General features: G+C 30.7%; 1 protein-coding gene across 1 annotated transcript; it reads right to left on the bottom strand.

Moving 5' to 3' along the window:
- Positions 1-5,168: 5,168 nt before the first annotated feature.
- Positions 5,169-22,252, bottom strand: LOC143084966 (allene oxide synthase-lipoxygenase protein-like). The gene is made up of 16 exons (XM_076261061.1): positions 22,207-22,252; positions 18,800-19,257; positions 16,220-16,264; positions 15,101-15,229; positions 14,332-14,429; positions 13,675-13,810; positions 12,862-12,957; positions 12,277-12,373; positions 11,342-11,459; positions 10,655-10,747; positions 9,880-9,940; positions 9,268-9,376; positions 8,352-8,443; positions 7,447-7,620; positions 6,289-6,452; positions 5,169-5,598 (listed from the first exon to the last, which is right to left on the bottom strand). The coding sequence occupies exons 1-16, from the start codon at positions 22,226-22,228 to the stop codon at positions 5,484-5,486; spliced, it is 2,007 nt and encodes a 668-aa protein (XP_076117176.1). The 5' UTR covers positions 22,229-22,252; the 3' UTR covers positions 5,169-5,483.
- Between the last annotated feature and the right edge of the window lie 588 nt (positions 22,253-22,840).

A 22,840-nucleotide genomic window follows, 5' to 3' on the forward strand; every position in this document is an offset into this window, starting at 1 on the left:
GCATAGTCAGCTATAAAAGACCAATGGTTAATTATAAGGGGTCTATTCTATACTTCGCACGAAATGCAGGCATATCAAAACGAGTTAAAGAATTAGAAATGTGTTGTCAGAGTTAACAGAAGTGAACACACAACGTTAATATATCGTTATAGTGACGGTATTATTAATTATGTTTACATTTTGCGTTGAAATGGAACTATTAAGAATGTTAAAAAAAGAGTGTTTCTTGAAACCATATATATAAGGCCGGTGATCAAAGTCGGAATTATGAAATTTTAATCGTCAAAAATAGTATACGGTTATATCATATATCATTCGATTCGAAAATATGAGATTATTTTGGTCGTCAAAAGAAAATATGGTGCAGTTTTTCAGAGATTAGGTCAAAGGTCAGATGTCGTTTCAAGGAAAATCAAAATTGAATATCTAATTCCAATTTAAATACTCTTGTACAATAGAATGATTGAAAACTTGAATCTATTTTCTTCTTTATTCAATTTTCATCAAAAAGTGGAAATCCATCATTAAATGAGTTTTCCGAATACACGTATGCGACTTTACAAAAAGGGGATTAGTTAGCAGTTTGAAATGTTGTATTTTTTCCAAAAATAACAACAACGGCCGTCAAAACCTAACAAAATTTATAGAAAATTATGAACAAATATGTATTTGTTAATACAACCATCTAGTATACCTATATGAAAGTCGAAACTTAAGTTTGGGACATATACGTTGAATTCGGTAGATGCTGCAAAACTGGCAAATTATTTCAAACAGACTTTTAATTTTTTTACAATGTCATGACGATTTCTATGAAACAAATTTATTAATATGATTGTAAGTCATTTTAAAAAATAGACTGTTACAACTTTAAAAAGACATGTTTTATGGTAGAAACGCCTTTTATTCGTTTAAGATAGAGAAAGTTTCGGTTATTCAATCCCAAACTGAGAAACGCAAGATACTTTTTTTATTCTATGCATGATACTTTAACATAGCACTAAATAAACGTAACTGTAATCAGTAATGCAGACATCAAATGACTTTTGTAATTTAGGAACGTTATTACGATGTTGTGACCCTTGGCTTGAATACATATGTTCGTACATGGAAGTTTAGAAAATCTTGAATGTCAATATTGGTTCAAAGTGTTAAGTATAAATGGGGGACATAAAACAATTGTAACATCAGTGCACTTAAGTGGTAAATTAAACAATTATTTACTTCCGCTTGAAAGAAAATAACACTATCTATGGGATTAACCTGAATGTTTGCTTCTTTGAAATGTTTTAGCGAAGTTTCAACGGACTTTCTAGTTTTGTCATCTTTTTGTTTTTTTATCGGATCCCCATTTTGTAAATAAACAACTGAAAAACTTATTTTGCCTCTTATATAAATAAAACTATATCATCAGACGCCCCCCCCCCCCCCCCCCCCCCCAAAAAATAAAAAATTACGGACACCCAAAACATTCAACGAAGCAATAAAACATCAACAAAAACAATTAATATCAAGTCCAAAACATTTTAGGAAAACTATGTATTCAGCCCATTCACGGACGGGATACACCTATCCGGAATTTTTTTAAGTTATTTATTGAAAAGCAGAAAATTTTGAAAGTTTAAAAAATATCATTTTAAACAACCTTACCTCAAAAAAACTTTTGTACGTGAAAAGAAAAATTGCAGTTAATTACTAACTAGAAGTTACAATATAATCCATCCATTAGCGCTTTATTGTATGATGATGGAATCCGGTGGAACACAAAATGTCCCGTTAACAGTAATGTATACCTTCATAATTTGTCATTAAATGGCTTTTAGGATTATCCTTTTCGCCTAATGCTAATAACATTATGTGCGATGTTTGAATAAAACAAAAAAGAAAGATATTCGAGGGCATCCTTTGAATAACAAGCCAAACAGCATGCCACTAATGATCTGCATTTGAAGTCAAATTTGCCGGCTAAAAGCTAAAATGAAAAAAATAAAAAATGCACCATACGACTTTTTGACGACCAATTTTAAAATCAAGTAAAATCATTTTGCTAGGACTGTGCCAATTTTAGCCGTATACCATGAAGTGAAATTAAAATCTTTTAATATTCGACTTATTCCTATTCCGTCACCGCACTATATAGCGTTAAGTATGTATGTATTGATAACATTCGTTTAACGCTCTAGCGGAATTATATAACATAATACTTGTAATGTTGCACTCGTGTATATATATTTATTCATGTTGTATCAACTATATAATACTTAATTAACAAAATAATGTAAGCACTATTTCAATGATCGTATTATGTTATAACAAAACCGGAAATCTTTTAGAATAAGATTTTTTTTTTGAATAAAAGTTAAATGTATTTAGAAAATCGTTAAATTAAAATCCGGCAATGCGTCTCCCTCATGAATTTGCAAGGTCGGTAAACCCAAACGTTGTCTTTGAAATACATATTCTGGAGGCCGAGTGTGAGTTTAACTTAAAACAATATAAAACATAACTTTAGTACAAGATCGAATCGTCATGTAAAAAAATGTATATCAAAACTTCTGATTTTTTTCATGTATCAATATATTGAACAAAAGGAGGACATACTGGCACTCTAAATTTATGCGGACAAAATTTTGTATTCCTTTAATTTCTTGCCGTCATTTGTATTATCAGAAGTCCATTAGTCTAGTTATGGATTTCAGGTATTATATATTATATCCTGACATAAAAATATTGCTGATATATGTTTGCGGCTACATAGATTTACATAATAAAGTGTACATATGGTTTATACGCCCGTTAGCATTGTAACCAATATCGTTTTATTAGTTATAGAAAGGCAGATCACGGATAAATTTGTATAACAAGCAAAGTTTTATGCGTACTTTATTTTCAAATATATATATATTTAATCGTGTTTATATCACGGAAGTATTTCAATTTTACTTTCTTTTTCTATGTTTATACCAAGAAACAAAGACTTTAAAAACTATTTTGTTTAAATCGATGTAGAGAGGTCCTGGTTACAAGTTAACTTATTGTTCAGCAGACCAGCAAACTGTTAACTTGAGAACAGGTCTGGCTCGATCGGAGTTGTCAAAATCAACGTTAACTTATGTTAACTTATGGCAGGACTGGTTTCGTTGTTAACTTATGTTAACTTATGACAGGACTGGTTTGAAGTTAACTTATATCAGTAGCGAACCTGTTTCCAAGTTTCGGCAGACATAAAAACAGTCCGAGGACAAAGTCCATTTTTCAAGTTTGATTGTAGATTTTGGTCCATGGAATGGTCAGAGCAGTCCTAAATTCGGTCACAGGTTAACTTTGACCAGTCCAAATTAACTTGCTGTACAGGTTAGGACTTCAACCATCTATAATTATGTAATCAATTTTTATAAATATTTTTTATAGGTATTCATTAATACAAATTTTACAAGCTTTAGCAAATTTTCTCAGTTCCCTCATGAAATATAAAAATTAATCCATGCACATATCTTTCATATCGACCCTAATTTGTCAAATATTGGTTTGATGGGACTATCTTATATCATTTTCCATGACAATCTTGAAGGTAGACAGACACACATAGATAGAAACTTGTGATATAACTAAGACATTAATCTATTTATACTTTGTAACCCAAAACAATAACATATGTTCCTTAAAGATATTTGCTCCTCATGTTTTTGAATTTTTGCCAGATATTTAGAATTCTCTAGTTTTATCCATGTAGTACCATTATACATTTTTCCATCCTTTCTTTCCATAATTTCATTACAAATGTTATCGTTGAAAATCTTATAAAAATCTTGTAATTTCAAATCGTTTTTGAAAGAAAAAAGCTGTCATTGTTAAATGTATATCAAATCTACAGATATTTGTTCCCGCCATATTTTCAATGGCTTATATCTCGTAAACAACCAATAGTTCTATCTGCCTTTTAAAATTTATTTGTTCATATACTATCAATTGAAATCAGTCATTTAAAGGGGCTTGTTATTTTGACATCCTTATTCTTTCAAAGATGTATAAAACAACTTATATTCAAGTGATATTTTTTTCATTATTTTTAAACTAAAGCATTCATTTATCTCTATAATTCTCTCAAATTTAATAGAATCCTAATTCCATATAATTAAATTATGTAAATATTCAAGAAAACTACATTTATTCGATGCTTTTTTGAAATATAAGATATCTCTATTGAGTAATTTAATAATTTAATTACTTATTTGAATAAGGCCCAAGACTGTTAAAGGTATTTCCCTTTTGTAGTCAAGCAAAAACTTAAAAGCTTAACAACTTAACAAATGTATAATCACCTGCTCTTCAAATACAAGAATAATGTGTTTAATAATGGAAGTCTTTTACAGCTTAATTTTGTTAACCAATTCACAAAAAATCATCTTCAGTGATTTCTATATTGACTTCAACAGAAGATACTGTAAGTTAGAATTACGAATTGCTTGACAGATACGATATGTCTGTGTTTTAAACCACTGGAGACATGGTTTGGACGTCTCATATCTTCAAAAACCGTACAAATCGTCTTATACCTAATTATGACTGGGTGTCGGTTTGCATGTCGGGTAAAGCATGTCGGGTAAAGCATGCCATGTAGGGATAGTTTAGCTAGCGATAAAACAAGACTTTTTCCACCATTTTCTACATAAAATAGCAATCAACTAAGTAAGGAATATCACAGTTGTTATTCATTCGTTTGCTTTGTTTTGAGCTTCTGATTTTTCATTTGATTATTGACTTTCCGTTTAGAATTTTCCTCAGAGTTCGCGGTATTTTTTTTTAGATTTTACCGTTGACCCGAATGAAACAGCTGTCCTTGCTGTATTTGAATTCATTAGATTTTTTTCAGACTTGGTTTATTTTGATTTATACTAACGTTTATGCAAGAGATAACTCATTCATTCCATGCACTGTCCTCAGTTTAATTTTGATAGGCATTTAATTTGTCAATATAATAAACCTGACCTTCAGCGACGTATAAAATGTTAATGCCTATCCATGTTAAAAGGCACATCATATTAGAATATAAGATTTTAACATTGGTTTACTACTATTACCTCCAATATCAACCTTAAACTCCTTCTAATTCAGTAATTGTAATAACAAAACAAGAAAAACAACAAATAACACAATCAATACAAAAACAGTTTTTCTCAGTTTTATTAAGCTTACAAAATATATACAAATTGATGGAAACATGTTCAATATCGCATTAAAGAATAAAGAAATCATTCAAGTGAATACCATAGACCAAAATATCTCACTCCAGGAACTCAAATGCATGCTTCCATCATGATGAATAAACTAACAAATATATAATCAGTTATAATATTATAAAATTTCTTTTGATTAAAAATCCTTTCACAAGTTTAAAGACAAGCAACATATGCAAAAAGCATTTAACTTTGCTAGAACCTGTTTTAAGACGAAACAGCAATGTCTACAAATAATGAACAGTACTAAATGCTAATAGAATTCGGTATTGATTTCGGAAGAAGCCAGTCATACGGATAATCCCTTTTTTTGTTTCGTAAATCAATTGTTGTGCCAACTGCTCGTAAGGTCTGTCGAAATCTACAACGATAAATTTGCCTTAATAAAAATGCCGAAATAATTATCATTTAAAACCCTTAAAATCACAATAGAATAATGACATAAAGACATAAACACATTAGAAAATAAAAAAACGGGTCTTTTTTGCACTATCAAAGGTACAAGTCGTATAGTTTAATACGCCAGATGCCGGTTTGGTCTACATATACTCATCGATGACGCTCATATCAATATAGTTAGAAAGCTAAACAAGTAGAGCATTAGTAATGTTCAGTATGGAACGATAACCCTTGTGATGAATTTAATAATCTACTGTAAGATATCATGAAATGTTGGTTTCACTCCCCAAGACAACAAAGTGACTGTGTCAATGCTCCTCTCCTGTCATCGGTCGCGTAGACCCTAAATTGAATGTTTTGACAGTCTGTCACTATCTACATCGTTATTTATCTTTGTGTAAATGTAAGTTATTTGCCAGCATTAAATTGTACTAGAACGGATGTGCAGATCATATCTTGTTGGATATTGTATGAAGATAAACGTTGCGTAGAAAATTAGTTAAAACGGTATTTACTATCATCATTAGGCATATTAAGCAATTAGAACCGGAAAAACAAAACTTCGTATGAATAACCCTTTCATTGACTTGACGTAATTGATTTTCCGTTTGGTTCTTGATGGGAAAAAAAGTAAATTAATGATAACACTGACTCTTCAACCACTTCTATTGCTCGTGGATCCACAATAAACTGTTTCTCAAAATCACCAAGACTTTCTGTTGCTTTCTCACTCAGAACTTTTGTAATCGACATAATCGTTAGAAGTATTTTTCTGTTTGGGATAGTCTTCAATATGGTTTCTATATTGACTGGACTCTGCAAAAAAAAACATGAGGCGAGGAAATATTTATTTTGGGAATGCGATTGTAAAGTTGCAAAAACATTTTAAAATACAAGACGAAACAAGATGGCGATGGATATCAAGTACGCATTCGAACACTTTTATGTCAGGGAAAAACTGTCAACATTTGTTATCTGCCTGTCTCAAATCACAGCCAGTATTACATTGATTGGCGTTGGGACATGTCTTTCATGTTATTTTCGTTAATAGTTTTGTTATTCATAAGATTGCTAAATTGATGGCATGTCCTCTTTTTTTGCCGACTCAACGCTATGATTTGGTTTCACATTTGAAGGTAATACGGTTTCCTATAATTGCTTCCATTCACTTCATTTGATTTTAAATTTGGATGATAGGTGTCTCATTAGCAATCATAGTTGATCTTCCTATTTTTTTATAACGACATGGTTAAAACATGAAAATCTGAGGGACTAACAAAAAATCCCAAAATATCGTGAAATAAAAACTCAAAACTTAACGCTTTGAGTTCCTTTAAACCAATGGATAAACAGTTTCAGTTGTACATGCGGAATCCGTCGTGTTGTTCATCTAATCCAAAGTATCAAAAACTAAGTGTACATTCTAAATGTGAATATGTGTCTTTAAAAGTAAATTTCAAATCATTGATATTTACATAATTGCATTTAACCATAGACAAATTAACAATTAAAAAGTGGTTTCGCTTAATACTTTAGATGTGACTTACAACAAAACATATCTTCAATTAAACATTATTTAAAGGGATATCCTTTCAAAGAATGCTTGCTAGAACTTAAAGTTAGCTCACAGATAATGATATGTTACTTATGATTCAGGTTCACATTTTTTGAATACAGTAATACAATATTGTTAAATGAAACAGATAATTTTAAATTTACAAAATTATAAAGAACACACATTTATTTACTTATTATTTCTTAAAGAATTTAACTAGACTTTACTACCTCAATTGGTATAAAAAGTACATACTTTGTCTTTAGGGGGAACTCCAAATAGAAAGTACGGGTAATTAAACGGAGCCGCATATTCATCATATTGTTGAAAATTTGCTGCAGCGTGACCAACACTACACGTGTAAATGATGGCTGTCAATGTTAAAACAAGTTGTTTGGTTGTCTGAAATTTACCATTACCTGGGACTCCCTAAAACATAACAATGATATACATATCATGCGATTGATTGGAACCTGAAGTGATATTATGTAAACATTTAATACATGAAAAAATATTAAATGAGCAATGCGAAAAAGTAGAAAAGGGAAGAATAACTTTTGAAATTAGACATGACCTCATTCGTTAGCCAGTATGTTTACCATCCGCAGATTCGTATATTTTCCCTTTGATCTTACTGCCTAATATTTTCGAGTATCAACGTACTGGCTGTATCACTAAAAATATTAGGCAATACATTGTGTGACGTCATAATTACCGATAAACAGAATAATAGGTAGTTTCGTTTTTGATACTGACTATAGCATATGGAATATCTCAACTCGCCCTTACGGGTATGTAAGAATTGTCAATTCGAATACAGCTATTAAAAAAAAAACAGGAAATCTAATCTACTTTTTACTATAATGAAAATGTGCGTATGTGTATATGTTACAGTGGATTTGTAGAATTTTGGATTACCAAAATTATCGTTTTTATCCGTTCACTTAAAATACTCAATTCTTCAAGATTCCTATATACGCAACAAGTCCGTCTTGGTGTTGTTTGTCATGATTCAAAAAGTAGAATATATATTTCACTACTAACAAAAAATTTTGCTTTTCATTGTCTGAAATAGAAGTATTATAAACGTGGAAACTTGAATAATGAATTAATAGAATATTATGGTAAATATTCATATTATCTATTTGTTATTTACAAACCAGAATTCCAACTCCACCATCATCTCTTGACTTAATAAGTTCTTCTCCCCAACTCTGTAGTTCATAATCTGCAGTCAATGAACTTTCTGTGGCTGTTCAGAAAATGTATTAAATAACGTCGGAGGATTTTGTATTGTTTGATGAGAGAGTACATGTATGTCAAGCTTTTGAACTTTATAATCTTGAAACAAATTTACCATTTGATGCCCAAAAAAATGAAACCAATGGATACATCATTCAACCTCATATAATTATTTTTTTTAATATAAGTTTTTTTACATCGTTATTAGTATAGGTTGGTTTTTATTTCCCTATATATTTAAAGTTGAATATTCGAAAGCCGATCTTTAAAGAATGATTGACATGTTAACAACAAATGGTTGAGCTTATGGAGTTTTACAAATCTTTCAGACAATGATCAATAGTCTGCAGTTTACATAATTCAAATTACACGTTTGTGATTAGTTCTACAATGTTCAAAGCTCAAGAAAAAAAATATGATGCTAATTTTCTCAATTTTCTGTTGTGACATTGCTTTAAAGTATACTTACATGTCGACCTCACCACACAAATAAAGACCTCTGAACGTATTTTTGGAAGGGAAGATAAAGTTACCTAGGTGTCGTGTGAAAATCATCAAAACAGACAAAAATCAAAATTCATGAGAGAAGATATATCGTATCACACTTGATGCAGACAGGGAATCTATAGCTGATAAATGTTACGTAACATAACAGGTAATTAATTGGGTCAAACTTAATTAATTTTTATTTTTTCCAGAGACAGATCATCAGTGTATTCAGCTGTAATCAACAAAACCCTAAACATGGACAATTACATTAAAAGACACATCTACTGATGAGACTCTCCACTTGGGATGTGAATACTTGTTAAGAAAATAATAAAATGAACTTACAATAGTAGAGCATAACATATTTCTCTACATAGGTTTTGATAGCGTCATACAACAACAGAGCATCATCTCTCATATGATAGGCTCCGTTCAGTATAGACTGGTCAAATACCTGTAAAATATACTATGAATGAATTGCATGGTTCTATATTGAAGCTTAAAATAAGCTTCATTCATTATTTGCTAAATGATAACATGTCACTATTCCATACTATTCATATGGTAATTCCACAATTAGTACCAATTTTAAAGGACATTTTAAGGTTTGTCCATACGACGACGACGGACGACGGAAGACGAACATCAAAGTATGGGAAATGGTCACTGTCTTTTGGGCAGATGAGCCTAATATTGAGATATATAATTTATGCCAAAAAGACAACGTACAACACCTACGTATGATGATTAAATGAAAAATGTCTTCTGTTTTATATTTGCGACAAGTATTCCATTGTTCTCCATATTACTTAATTTGCTATCTGAACATAGGCTTCAAGCGTCGAAATTAACGTTGATCTAAAACAAATTCCAACGATTGTATTGTGTTGTTAGTCAATAAATCATAATTTGAAATCTTAGCTGAAAAAAGTCAATAGAAAAAAATCATCAACATACCCCTCGGCTCCTCAAATCCTCAGGAAGGGTTCCATGTAAATCTAATTTCCATGATGACATACTAAAATATTTAAATATATCTTTGGGTTTCAAAAATATATCAGAAATAGTAGTAATATGTTTTGCCAATAAGACAATAAAAAATCTAAATTTATAAATCTAGCTTGACATTTGTTGATATTTGTAAAAAATGTAGATGGAGCTAGAGATAAATTTCATGATCTTAAAAAACATAAGGGAATATTGAAAAGGTTTCTAGCCATAAATTCCAAATGAAGCGTTTTTCGGCAGCTATAAGTCTTCAACAATTAGACAAAAAGAATAATTTGGAACAATTGGTACCATTTGTCTGCCATTGTTGGATCCAACATGAAAAATCTGATTCAAACAATTAACCTCCTGATTAATGACAAATCAATTAATAAAAATAAAATTGAACGGACAGCAACCACCAACAACAACTGTACAAAATGCTCCTGACTTGGCATAGGTACAAATAAATGGGGCAAGTAAAAACCAATTAATGTAAGCTCTCAACGTTGCCCTTACTGGTGACATCGACTTATCTGCAGAACATAAAAATGATATGCAGATTTATGTTACAAATAATCTAGCTCATCAATTTGGCACGAACAAAATACAATAAACAACTGACATTAAGAAAAATACATTGAGCTCTGATCTAAGTGTACTCACGCTGACTAAAAGATAATGCAAAACCTGCAACAGTTAAAACAACAACTTTAAAAAAAATCTTAATATCTAATAATCTCACCTCTTCCTCATTATATGAAAATGGCCTTTGATTCCTGCATTTGTATTATTGTCTATGACACCTCCAGGTTCTATCAGTTGTACAAGCGCAAGACTGAAACAAAGTGAATTGTAAATTAAATCTCTTGCTAAGGAATATTTATAACTGTCTTATACTTACAGATTAAATATATTATTTCATGTCCACACAATTACGCAACCAGGAAATAGGCACCCTTTAAGATATCCTAAAACATCCATATAACAATTCAAGATTAAATCAAAATTCGAAAAAATAGCTTCCGAGAAAAAATTTAAAACGGAAAACCCCTTCTCAAAAGGTGAAATCAAAGGTGAAAACTCCAAACGAATGAAAAAGAATTGTCATATTCTTGACTTGGTACATGAAATTTTTTATAAAGATAACGTTTAATTAAACCTTGGATTATAAATATCAAAACGTTTCACCGGACATTGATTTGTTGTATATCAAAAGTAAAATGATTGTTTTATACTTTTCGCTTGCTTTTTTCATCTAGACAGCAAACACCAGAGACAAATAGTTGGAAAACACACTATATAGTCAAATTTTAAAGCCAAATGTTCTAAAACCGTGTTCAAATCAGACTTAAGCTTTTTATAAGGACTCTTGAACACAGTTACTAATTTCCGAGAATTTTTTATGGTCAGTCTATTTATTAAAGTGTACCTATTGATAGCCATAAGATACAAGAAATGTGGATTCAGTAATTTCAAAATTGGATGTTGCAGCGCAAGGTTTCTCTTTGTTACAACACTTATTCCTTCCATCATCAAATGTGTGTTATCTACAACAATATAATCGAAATAATTATTCGTAAATAGCAACTATAATGATTAAGAAATTTCACACGAATATAAAGTAAAAAGAATCATTTGTTAATTTAAATTTAACATACGCTAAATGTTTCTACCTCAGGCATAGATTACCTTAGCTGTATTTGGCAAAACTTTTGGACATTTTGGTCCTCAATGCTCTTCAACTTCGTACTTTATTTTGCCTTTTTAACTTTTTTGGATTCGAGCGTGACTGGTGGGTCTTTTGTAGACGTAGTCTGGCGTATATACAAAATTAAGTCCTGGTATCTATGATGAGTTTATTTATAACTATGAAATAAAAGTCAACGTGGTTTTAGTTCATTTACATTTTAACGCAAAGACAAACGGTATTACTAAAAGGTATTCCCACAATCTTTTCAATTACTAATATACTTGTGCAGATGAGAAATGTTACATAGAGTTGGAAAAAATCAACGGGCCATTCAAATCTGAAATCGCAATTGCAACTAAAAACGACAGAAAAACTCATAACACTAAATAGAGAGTTTTAGCAACACAAACCTTAATTAAAAAACCGGGTCAAACTCTATATATATGTAAATCTGTATTAATAATTGTTTTTAAACAACTTCCAATTAGAATGCATCTAACTCCATGTTTCTGTTTACAAAAGGGATTTTATAAAAAAAAAATTAAGAGAAAAACATATTTAAAACATGTTTGTGCTTCTACCCAAGAAATTGAATTATTTTCATAGTATGACGTAGCTAGTTCAATAAATTGTAGAAATTTATGTGTGTTTTTTTAATGTTTTTCTATTCATACTTAGATGAGTTAGAGCTTGGTTATATGTAGAATCAGCCAGGCTGTACCACATTTTAGCCAACATCCAAGTGTACACTGGGTCTGACGGTAAAAACACCTGTTCAAATAGTCCGATAAAATAGTATATGAATAATATTTGAAAGTTGAAAAGTATTGTGGGTTTTTTCTTTTCACGATTTTCAATTTTACACGGAGAAGGTTTATTTTAGAGAAATGAATTCGACAACTCTTGAGAATTGGATACTGATTGATAAAGTTAATATCAAGCGGGCACAAATACTCCTTCGATATAAAAGCTATAAGTATAGCACATATATATGTGTTACTAATAGGTACAATACAGTTGTAAAATAATTCTAAAAATAAAAACTAAGGTTCCAAATCCTTCAATCACAGTAGATCTTAGATGAAGTTAGTCATTAGTTGTATGTTAATTTTAGTAGAAAATCGTTCATACTGTTTTGAGAAATAAAGACATTCTTATCCTTCAATTTTGAATGACTGAGCATTCCATATGTACAATATCTATACTTATTATTACATTTTATATGAGCATTAAGACACCTGCTCTTGTTAACCACTTACCGGATTATTTGGTCCTTTCTGTTGAAAAAGCTGTATGGCTATTGGCATTAGACGTTTAGAATTGTTGAAGTAAAACAGGGCTAAGGGACAAGTCATCTGCAAGCATTAAAAACATTAATTCAGTTTTTCATTCTTTCTGTTTGGGGTTTTATGTTACTTACACTGCAGTGTTACACAGCTTGGAGTGACTGCACGTGTCCTTAACTAGCAATACTGTGTGACATGCGTTCGCCTACAAAAGACCCTTTAATGATGCTCAAATATGAAAATATATATAGTGTGTATTGTGGTGTTATGGTGTATATCCAAACTAACAACGAAATAAACAATACACGTGTAAATGGTAATAAATAATTCCATACTAGGGTATGAAGATGTTATGAAAATCTATGTTTAATGGTAATAGCAAAAGACAGATATTTTTCTAATTTGTATATAATAATTTTAAACGTTTTATAAAAAAAATGAAAAAAAACATCAATGTCTTAAATAACCCAATGACAAATACTCAGATCTATTAAATTAATCAAGTTTGTAAAGATTTATAATAACATTAAATTACTTTATGCTAATTTGCAATTATGAACCTGTAAAAGGTAGACAATAAACGCACTGGAAACATAGCAGAAAGGAATGTCACATTTGCAAGCAATTAATTATTCAAACGAATCAGTTTTCAGAAATTATTACAACTTTCTGTTAAGATTTAACTGAATACCATTATCCCGATATCGTCGGGTATAAACACAATATTATGGTCTTGAGTAGACATAATACGCGTTCAATTATGTAAAATTTATTTAATTTACTTACTACAAGGTCATCACGCTTAGTTGGACAGTCTTCTAATATCGCTAGGTCTACAATAAACAATTTCTTTCCGTCCATTGCTTGTGACATTGTCTTGCCTTCTAGGAATGGCTTGATCATATCTTCAGTTACTCCAAAGCTACGATGAAAATAATATAAAATACAACAATTAAACAAAAGACAAAACACAATCTATTCACTTTAGCTTAAGACTTTTATATTATGGATGTTAACTGCACTTAGCAATAAGTTTTTCAATCAAACCGACAATTTGAATTCATCAACTCATATTTTGAAACTCAGTTCGTTAAAATAATTTTGTGAAGTCTTTTTCACACATTAGCACGTTTAACTATTACTAAAACAAACATATTGAAAGCACAATATGGTATGCAATTGAAAAGTACATTAAACTTTAGTATTGACTGTGAATATCCTTTAATATTGCCCCACGTTTTTATGTGATTTTGAATATACAGAAAAAAAATCACAGTCATTCTCTTCATTTTAATTCTAAATTCCATTTGTATGATGTAAATCATAAACAAAAAGTTGATGACGGCAGGGCCGTATGACAAAATAATGTTTATGGGCTGATAGACAAAACACTTTCAGCAAACCAGAAGATGTGGTACGTCCATAACTTATAAATCCACTTACTTTTGGGGAATTGCAGTACAACGTTCTATCAATAACGAATTTAAGCCGGTTAGTCTTTGTCTTCCAAAATGAGTATCGTCATTGAAGTATTTTGAACTCTGTTTACAAAAGTGATAAAAATTACTAAATTAATAGTCTAAAACTTTGTGTTGGCGTCTTATTTTAAATCTGCTATCCACAACCACAACAACAAATATTGGTTGATATCTTTCTTTTATTCATTTGTATAAACAAATAAGAAGATTATGCATATGCATATTTGATTTTTTTTTTGTCAACAGTGTTACATGTACAAAATATATATGTTTCTATGATACGTTAATTAGTTAATTTCCACAGTGCTGGCTGCTGGATATGGAATATTGTCACAATAACATATTCTGTCTGATTGTGTTTCTCACTCAATTTTGTCAATTAAACATAACAACAAACCTCTGTTGAAGATAAAATTAGGAAAATGTTGGTTTTTACCTGTTGCATAAAAAATTATTGTTGTTATTTTTTTTTCTTAAAGCATATCTTCTCGTAAACGCTTTATAAATACCACGATTAAAATCTTGTACTCCAGATGAATGCGTTTTGATCAATGCCGTATTTGCTTATATAAGCTGAGCAAGCAAAAATTTATCTTTTTTCAGCAAATTAAACGAATGTTTTTCTGAGACAAGTACAACAAAAGTTGTTAGAAACTTCGTATTGTGTATAGATTTTTGGCAAATTTCCATAAAGTCACGTTTTGGAAGACGCTATATTCTGTTAGTTGTTTTACCTGTGGAACTCCAAAAGCTTTAGTGTATACAGTCTTGATGTCGTCAACATTCTCCCATTCGGTTCCGCCAGTCATTAGCAGCTTGAAACTTTCTCCTTTTAATAGTATGCTTTCTAACGCAAATTTCAACTGTATTTTAGAAGAAAATCCATGTATCATTTTTTTTGGCAACAAATATTTCTGTGCGTATGTCATTCGTTTTAAAACTCAATTATTCTACTTTAACGCTTTCTTACCAGTTAAAACGTTAGATTGCTCGATATCTATCTGAATTAAATTAATATCCTATCTTCTCATTATCTAACTTATTTCAAAAATCGAAGGTTTAGTTCTATCTCTAGAAATATAAATACTTAATGCCGCTTTACAAAAGTACCTTACATGATGTTTCTAAAATAATGTTCTATTCAAAAGATTGTCTGCCACATCTTTGAGCCTGGAGTTCCGTCTGATTTAAAGTTATAGTTAAAATTATAGAGGTAATTTAACACTGATATGGTCATATGATGATGTAGTGTGGTTTAAAGAAGTTTTTGATTTCCCTTCTCATTCCAGATGGTACATGTATATAGAGTAAAATGACATTCAATTTCATATTTAAAAATTACCAAAGTTACCATGATAACCATAAAGGGACATGTGTTTTGTTATACAATGTTTATATTTCTGTTACAATGTAATTGCAGAGAAAAAACAAATAAATGACGTATCACTCTTTCTGGGCATACAAACATTGACCATTCTGTTCAGGGATTGAATTTTCGACTCTCCCTTGACACCATTTGCGAGTATGGTCTTGAGAGAAACGATGATAGTCCGTCTGATAGGGGCGATCAATTATGGCTGACCCGTGTTTAGAGAGAACAATATTTCTTGAACGTACACGACACCCTAGTTTATTTTAAAAAAGAGCAGACTAATGCCGTTACAAGGCAGCATTCACACCACAAAAGTGGAAAGGGATTTATATAAGTTGCATTACTCGTTTTTCCAATCCACTTTAAACAAATATGTGTAATCTTAAACATCAATATCGACTGGACATATCATAGTAAAGCGTTAAAATGTCGACATCAGTATGCTAACGTCGACTTTAAACACATGAAAAGTAACACTTACTTTATAATGGTTTGAAAATTTCTCATCTTCTGGTAAATTTTTAACCTGAAAAAGTTAACATGTCACTTTATATACTTTGTTTTATGAAGATTCAGATTACAAAGATTCCAAAATGCAAGTTTTTTTGAAGGACTGCATCTGCTATAAATGTCGCATTATAAAATTGAAGCCAAAAATAAAAAACAATATTGAATATTAACTTTGGTTAATACCTCTAGTAAACAAATTGTAATCTTGTTTGCACCTGTCCTGATGTTCGGTAGTTTACATTTATTGATGTGGTTCATAAGTGTTTTTGGTTATTCTTTTATATAGATTAGACCGTTGGTTTTCTTGTTTGAATGGTTTTACACTAGTCATTTGGGGTGTCGTTATATATATATATATATCTTGCTGTTCGGTGTGAGCCAATGTTCCATGTTAAAGTTCAAACTTTGACCTATACTAATTTAATTTTACAATTTGTGACTTGGATGAAGAGTTGTCTCATTGACACTTTTACCACATCTTATATCTATAACGGACATTTTTATCTAAACGTCATCGTAAAAGTCTGCACAATGAATTGGTCAGTCATTTGCAGTATTTCATGTAAATGTTAGATTAATCAACGGCAGTTAATTCAGTATACTGACTGAAAGACTAATAGTCATTTTACAATGTGGTTCGTTTTTTCGGAGCTATACAGATCGACATGATCGTGTCAGATCACAACTAGTTTACTGGTGATTGCTCGACTTTTTCAGGTTCACCTTTGTTTAACAATCCTGAATAATTGATTGATGATGATAAATTTTAAAACTATTTATGCGCAGCTTTTCATTGGAAGATTTGGTTTACAGATACACAAACAACTTTCACACATCATTAAAAGTATATATACTTGGTACTGAATAGACACAGACAACGTTCTCACTATATAATGAAATTCCCTTATTAGTGCACACAATTCCTTCAATCCTAACGTGTATTGCATCATACAAGCAAAACAAACATGAATACTACACAAAGTAACAGGCTTAAAAACCCTTTACCTGAACGTAATTAATAAAAAGAAAGACCCCAGAATGTGTATACTTGCAAAGTATGGTATATCGATCAACAAGGAAAATTGTTTCTCAAGTTCAAGTTCACACACGACACATAAGGTTTCAAGTACCCAAATTATCAATACAACAGAATAACGGGTAAATAAAAAAGAAAACATTTCGATCTTGAATAATAGCAGAATTACTGCCTTACCTTTAGAGAATTATACATTTTATAGTTCTATAGAGTTTATCTCACAAATTCACTACAGTAGTAAGAAGGGAAGACTGCGCAGTAACTGTTTACTATGAATAACATCTTCAATCCGCATGATAACATAACAACTATCAAAATTCGAAGAAACCAGTATTTTTGTTTAGGTCGTAAGAGTGCTTGTGAAATTTCCGTCCAGCAAAGGCAATAAATATTCTGTGCATACACTTATTCTATTAAAAAATTAGTACAATTAGTCCTGTGATTTAATGGCATTTTTTAACGTTTCTATTATAAAAGAAAGTTCATGCAAAAAGGACAGGCATTGTGTTTGTTAACCATATTAATATAATTTTGAGAAAAATCTGTCGCTGTATCGGATGTATAAACTTAAAATCCGGTCTGTTAATTGATCTGTTGAAAGTTATGAATGGCAATAAAAAGTATTATTTGATTGCTGAACAGGGTGTTATGGGAACAAATAGATAGGCTCAAGACGAGTGGCTTAACTATACAGAAACAACACCTGATCAATGAAAAATAAATTAAGACAATGGAAATTGGAAATTGATAAAAATGGTTTCAAAAAGTGTAATATAAAATCATCATTAATTTCTTTCAAGAAAAGTCGCATATATCATGAGGATTATGTTTCATTGTCATGAATGGCACTAATATGTCATCTACATAAGTAACCAGTATATAAATCATAAATATAAAGGTAGCAAAACTAATGTCGTGGCTAAATAACTGACACAATTTACATTGTTCAGACCATTAACAGACTTTATTCCCATAATATTTACTAAAATGTGGTATTTCTCACGTTATATTACAATTATAAAATATTTCCTAATGTCAATTTCTTTTTTTAAACCAAAGTACTATTATGTCTCCTTTGAATGATATCTAAAAAAAGTTTTTTTCGTCTTAAATTTGTCCACAAAATTGCTATGCGTATAAGCATAAATACCGCATACTTGAGCGACGCCTTTTAGTTTTAATGAAAACTGAGCAGATTATGAACTTTTTTTACAGTTGGAAAATGTTCTATAATAATTTTGGCAGACATTCTTCTTTTTTTATTTGGTTCTTATAATAGACCAAAAATCTGAATATTTAACAGAGCTTTACATTAAATTGTGCGTTTTACTCTTAACAAACGTATAACCGACCAGATTAACAGACCAACCACCCATATAACCGCATACTTAGAAAGATTACTCGACCAACCTCTCTGTTAACCGAGTGACGGTGGTGCATTCATGACAAAATATCAGTCAATAAAACTACAAACAAAAAGCAAATGACGCAAAATTTGTTAAATTAAAACCTTACTTGAGCAGGTAGTCCAGGTATCTTTACCTCTAGTTGATATTCTGTCTTTATAGTCTGGAGCTCCAATTTTCTTGTTTCTAAGAATGGATCTTCTTGGGGTAAACATGTGTGATGCTTTATAAAGTAATGACACTTTGCTTTGATCCATTGCATTGCTGGGAATATGTATGTGATGTTATTTTTCTTATTTGTGATCTCTATCCATTCTAAATACCAGTGACTAAAAAAACAACAATTGTCTCGCCGCAGCTCAACCGTGTGGACATCAGACATGTTAATCTCGGAAACGGAAAAGTTTTCAACCTTACCTCTTTCAAAATCATGTTTAAAAAAGTTATCAAGTCTAAACTCGTTAGTTTGGATACCTTTTCCGTGAAGTATTATAAAGACATGTACATGTTCCCCAGCTCCCTTTTGGTCTCCAGTCTTAACCGAAATATTGTATGATGCTTTTGATCCTGTTAATGTAAAACAACATATATTTTATTAGCATGAGGAAAGCATATGTTGTGCTTTATCTTTAATATAGGATTTGAAAAAGTCATTCTGATTTTTTGCGCTGAATTTCTATCTTATCGCACGTCTTTCATGAGTTTATTTGTTATAATTTTATTCTGGTCCTTTAGCCATATAGAAAAAAGGATAAAATGGTGTGTGAAAATTTTTTTTATCATCCTGGTTTTGTTACTATTGCTATGCCTTTGAAGGCGAAGTTGAAACTCCCTTTGATTTGCTTTTGTTTCGTAAAAAAATCTTTAATTTTATCAGATGACTTTATATTTTATCAGATGACTTTATATTTTCATTCATCCCACTAATATATTTTCGTCTACTGTTTTTAAAACCTTAAACCTAGCTTTTGTTATGCTTTTAGCTAGCATGTGTACCATATCTGGGTTTATTAATTGGTTTGAGATGCCACTTTCAACAGTATTGTGCTATTTCTTGTCGGGTGTCTTTTTATGGCGGAGGCAACCGAAGTTCAAGGGGAGAACCACCTACTTTTGGGAAAGAATCTAACAATCCAAACAAGTCAATAAAGATTAGATACGAGCGCAACCGACCTTTATTGTCTTTTTCTAAATGTAAGTAAATATATGATGCAGATATTCATGTATCTGTGGTATCTGTTTGAACTGGAAAATTGAACAAAGGCACATCAGCCATTTTAGATGGGTTTTTTTTTACCACGTATCAAATGATGATCTCTTCATATTCTGTGAAGATATGTATTTAATGTTTTCAAGATTTATGTTACACGTTTTATTTACTTTGTATCGTTAGTTTGTTGTCTACTTCGATTGATATTCTCAATATCTCCTTTCTTATATTCATTGCACATATAACAAATTTCAAAATCATTTAAGTGTTTTAGTTTCTTATAGTCTTAGGAAATCTTGTTGTCCTTCAAGGTTCATATAGAAACGTCAATTTATTGTATAACAATTGAAAAGATCAAAGCATTTTAAGAATTCAAACGTTTCTTTACATTGTCAATGATGTCAAATAATAAGTGATTAAAACATTATATATATATATATAGGACTCAAATCTATGGTGGGTTACATATCTAAGGCAGATTCATAATCTATGGCAAATGTGACGTCATGCCATCCCAAATGTATGGCAAATTATTTCCAATCCTAATCTATGACAAGTTTTGTTATTTCCAAATCTATGGCAAATATTGTGCAAATGGAAAACAATACAGTACATGTACGACCATTGACTTGTCTTAAACTAGTGGACTTCTGGTTTCTCGTTTTAATTGAGAAATAATTCATGGGTACCGAGTGGTAAATTATCGGCATGAAGGGACAACACCGTGGTAAAATCACGAAATATTCAAGCCCCCATGAATTATTTCGATTCTAATAGGACACATATGGCAATTATTTTTTAACAAAGCGCTCTAGGTGGAAACAAATATTTGCCGTTCCCATACATAACGCACTATCAAATAGGAGTAAAAGGACAGAGCAAACTGAATTAGTGACATGCTTGAACTATTTACCACAGGGTTTACGCAAAAAGATTTAGAATTGATAAGTTAAACCATAAATTAGTGATCTCAATACAATGATTAACCCTATTTAGCAATTTTTCATTATAAAAGTCTCTTTCGGATAAAAGGTCACATCTTTCTTTAAACCATCCGCAAATTGTTGTCTAGGGAAATACCTTCATTTTGAAAATTCTATAAGTTCCGCCATCGCAATCGGCTGCGACGATGTAATATGGCGTTATTCAATTGTGACATTATGAAAAAGGTCTGCCGTAGATGTGGAGACAACAAAAACCTGCCATAGATTTGATTTGTTTGACGTTTGATAACTATTGTAACGTCACATTTGCCATAGATTAGGAATCTGCCATAGATTTGGAACCCGCCATAGATTTGAGTCCTACATGTATATCATATATTATGTTTTAATCACTATGCTACAATTGTCCTAATAAGTTCATCCGACGTGCGACGATGTGACAATCAAATGAATAACTGGGTGTTTTCTGCGATCGTATGAATTTGAAACCCTACAAAATCATAAACTAACAAAATATGACACTTTTCCCTGTTTTGTTTAAGAGGGATGATTCGTTTTTCTTAAGTCCGAAACATATGGCTACAATATTTTGAATAAATTTAAGGAGTAGGATTTAGGGACCGGAGGTTGAATTTCATTTTATTGAACTACGCCTTCTGGTAATGCTAATGAGTTTTACAAATATCGCTATTAACGTTGTCCTTTCTCTGTGCAAAATAATAAATACGCAACTGATTTATGTAATTAAGGTAGATTCATGGTATACCGCCATCTTGGATTGTACAATCACAGTACGAAATCGGTCTAGTTATTTGCCCAAATCTGCTTTGGAAACAGATTTGCAATTTTATGGTTAGACTGTTTATTTATCTAAAGAAAACTTGGTTATTTATTGTATTATTTAAAATATTTAAACAAATATCATAGTTTTTTTGTTTTAAGAATCAAATTTATTATCAAATGAACAATTTAATGGGGGAGATAACTCTTTTAGTAAAAACATTATACTGGACTTATAGGGAAATTGTTTTATTTTTATTTGTAGCAAGAAAACCAGTTCGGTGACACCATTTTTTATTTTTATTTTCTTAAAAACATATATTAAAACCTATCTTCTTAAAATTTATTTCAAAATTCTATCTCATACAATTTTTGTATGCACACAAATGTGTTTTTTCATGAACAATCTAACCAAATTAAGGCAATTTCCAACGACTTATAGCTAGAAAAATAGCACGGTGATCCATACTTTTTATTATATTTTGGAAAAAAGCATAGTAAAATCTTCATTTTGGCAAATTATAAGAAAATTCTGTCTCAAAAAGTCTTTACTTATGATCTACCTTAAAAGAATAACTTTACCTTTGCTGCCTCCACTCCCCATGACTATTAGATATTTTTTCTCTAACTGAAAAAAAAATAATGATGCATTTTATTACATACACAAGAAAATGCTGGTAGGCATGTACTTGAGTTTTTTTTTCTGCTTTAAATATTGCAATACTTATTTTAGGACCGAACTGATTTATATGTTGAGACGGTCCATTAAACTTTATTGAGATAACTCTGTATATCCGCTGGACATCTCACATCTTTTTTTTAAAGGAATCAGTTATCAAAATTAGTGATTGCAAAACTACAATATATCCAAGCAAGTTCTTCTGATAAAATCTGTGTTTTTAATTTTTTAAAGTTATATTTTTGTAACAGTGTCAAAGTAAATATTATTTCAAAATGTATAGATTATTATACGAGCGAAATTAATTAAGTCAACGGTTTGGTACCACTTTAACGTAATCTGTAAATATTTTTAAATTATTGACAATTGTATTAAATTATATATTTTTTTGCGTAATTTTACGAAACGATTCGATCCTTACTCAAATGCTTTTGGCAACAAAACTGTTATATGTGAATTGTATTTCATTCCTTCAGTAAAACGCGTTACACTAAAACAATTTTGATGCAGTGATATTTTTGAATTAGAACCAATGTT

Source organism: Mytilus galloprovincialis, chromosome 8, assembly GCF_965363235.1.
Source record: "Mytilus galloprovincialis chromosome 8, xbMytGall1.hap1.1, whole genome shotgun sequence".
Taxonomy (NCBI): domain Eukaryota; kingdom Metazoa; phylum Mollusca; class Bivalvia; order Mytilida; family Mytilidae; genus Mytilus; species Mytilus galloprovincialis.

Bases quoted from the DNA above. Each gene is read 5' to 3' on its own strand.
- LOC143084966 (XM_076261061.1), bottom strand. From the start codon at position 22,228: ATGGGGAGTGGAGGCAGCAAAG. The intron at 12,958-13,674 runs GTAAGTAAATTA...TAATGCTTGCAG, and splicing joins CTAAGCGTGATGACCTTGTA to ATGACTTGTCCCTTAGCCCT. The intron at 10,748-11,341 runs GTACACTTTAAT...ACTTTGTTTCAG, and splicing joins TATCTTATGGCTATCAATAG to TCTTGCGCTTGTACAACTGA.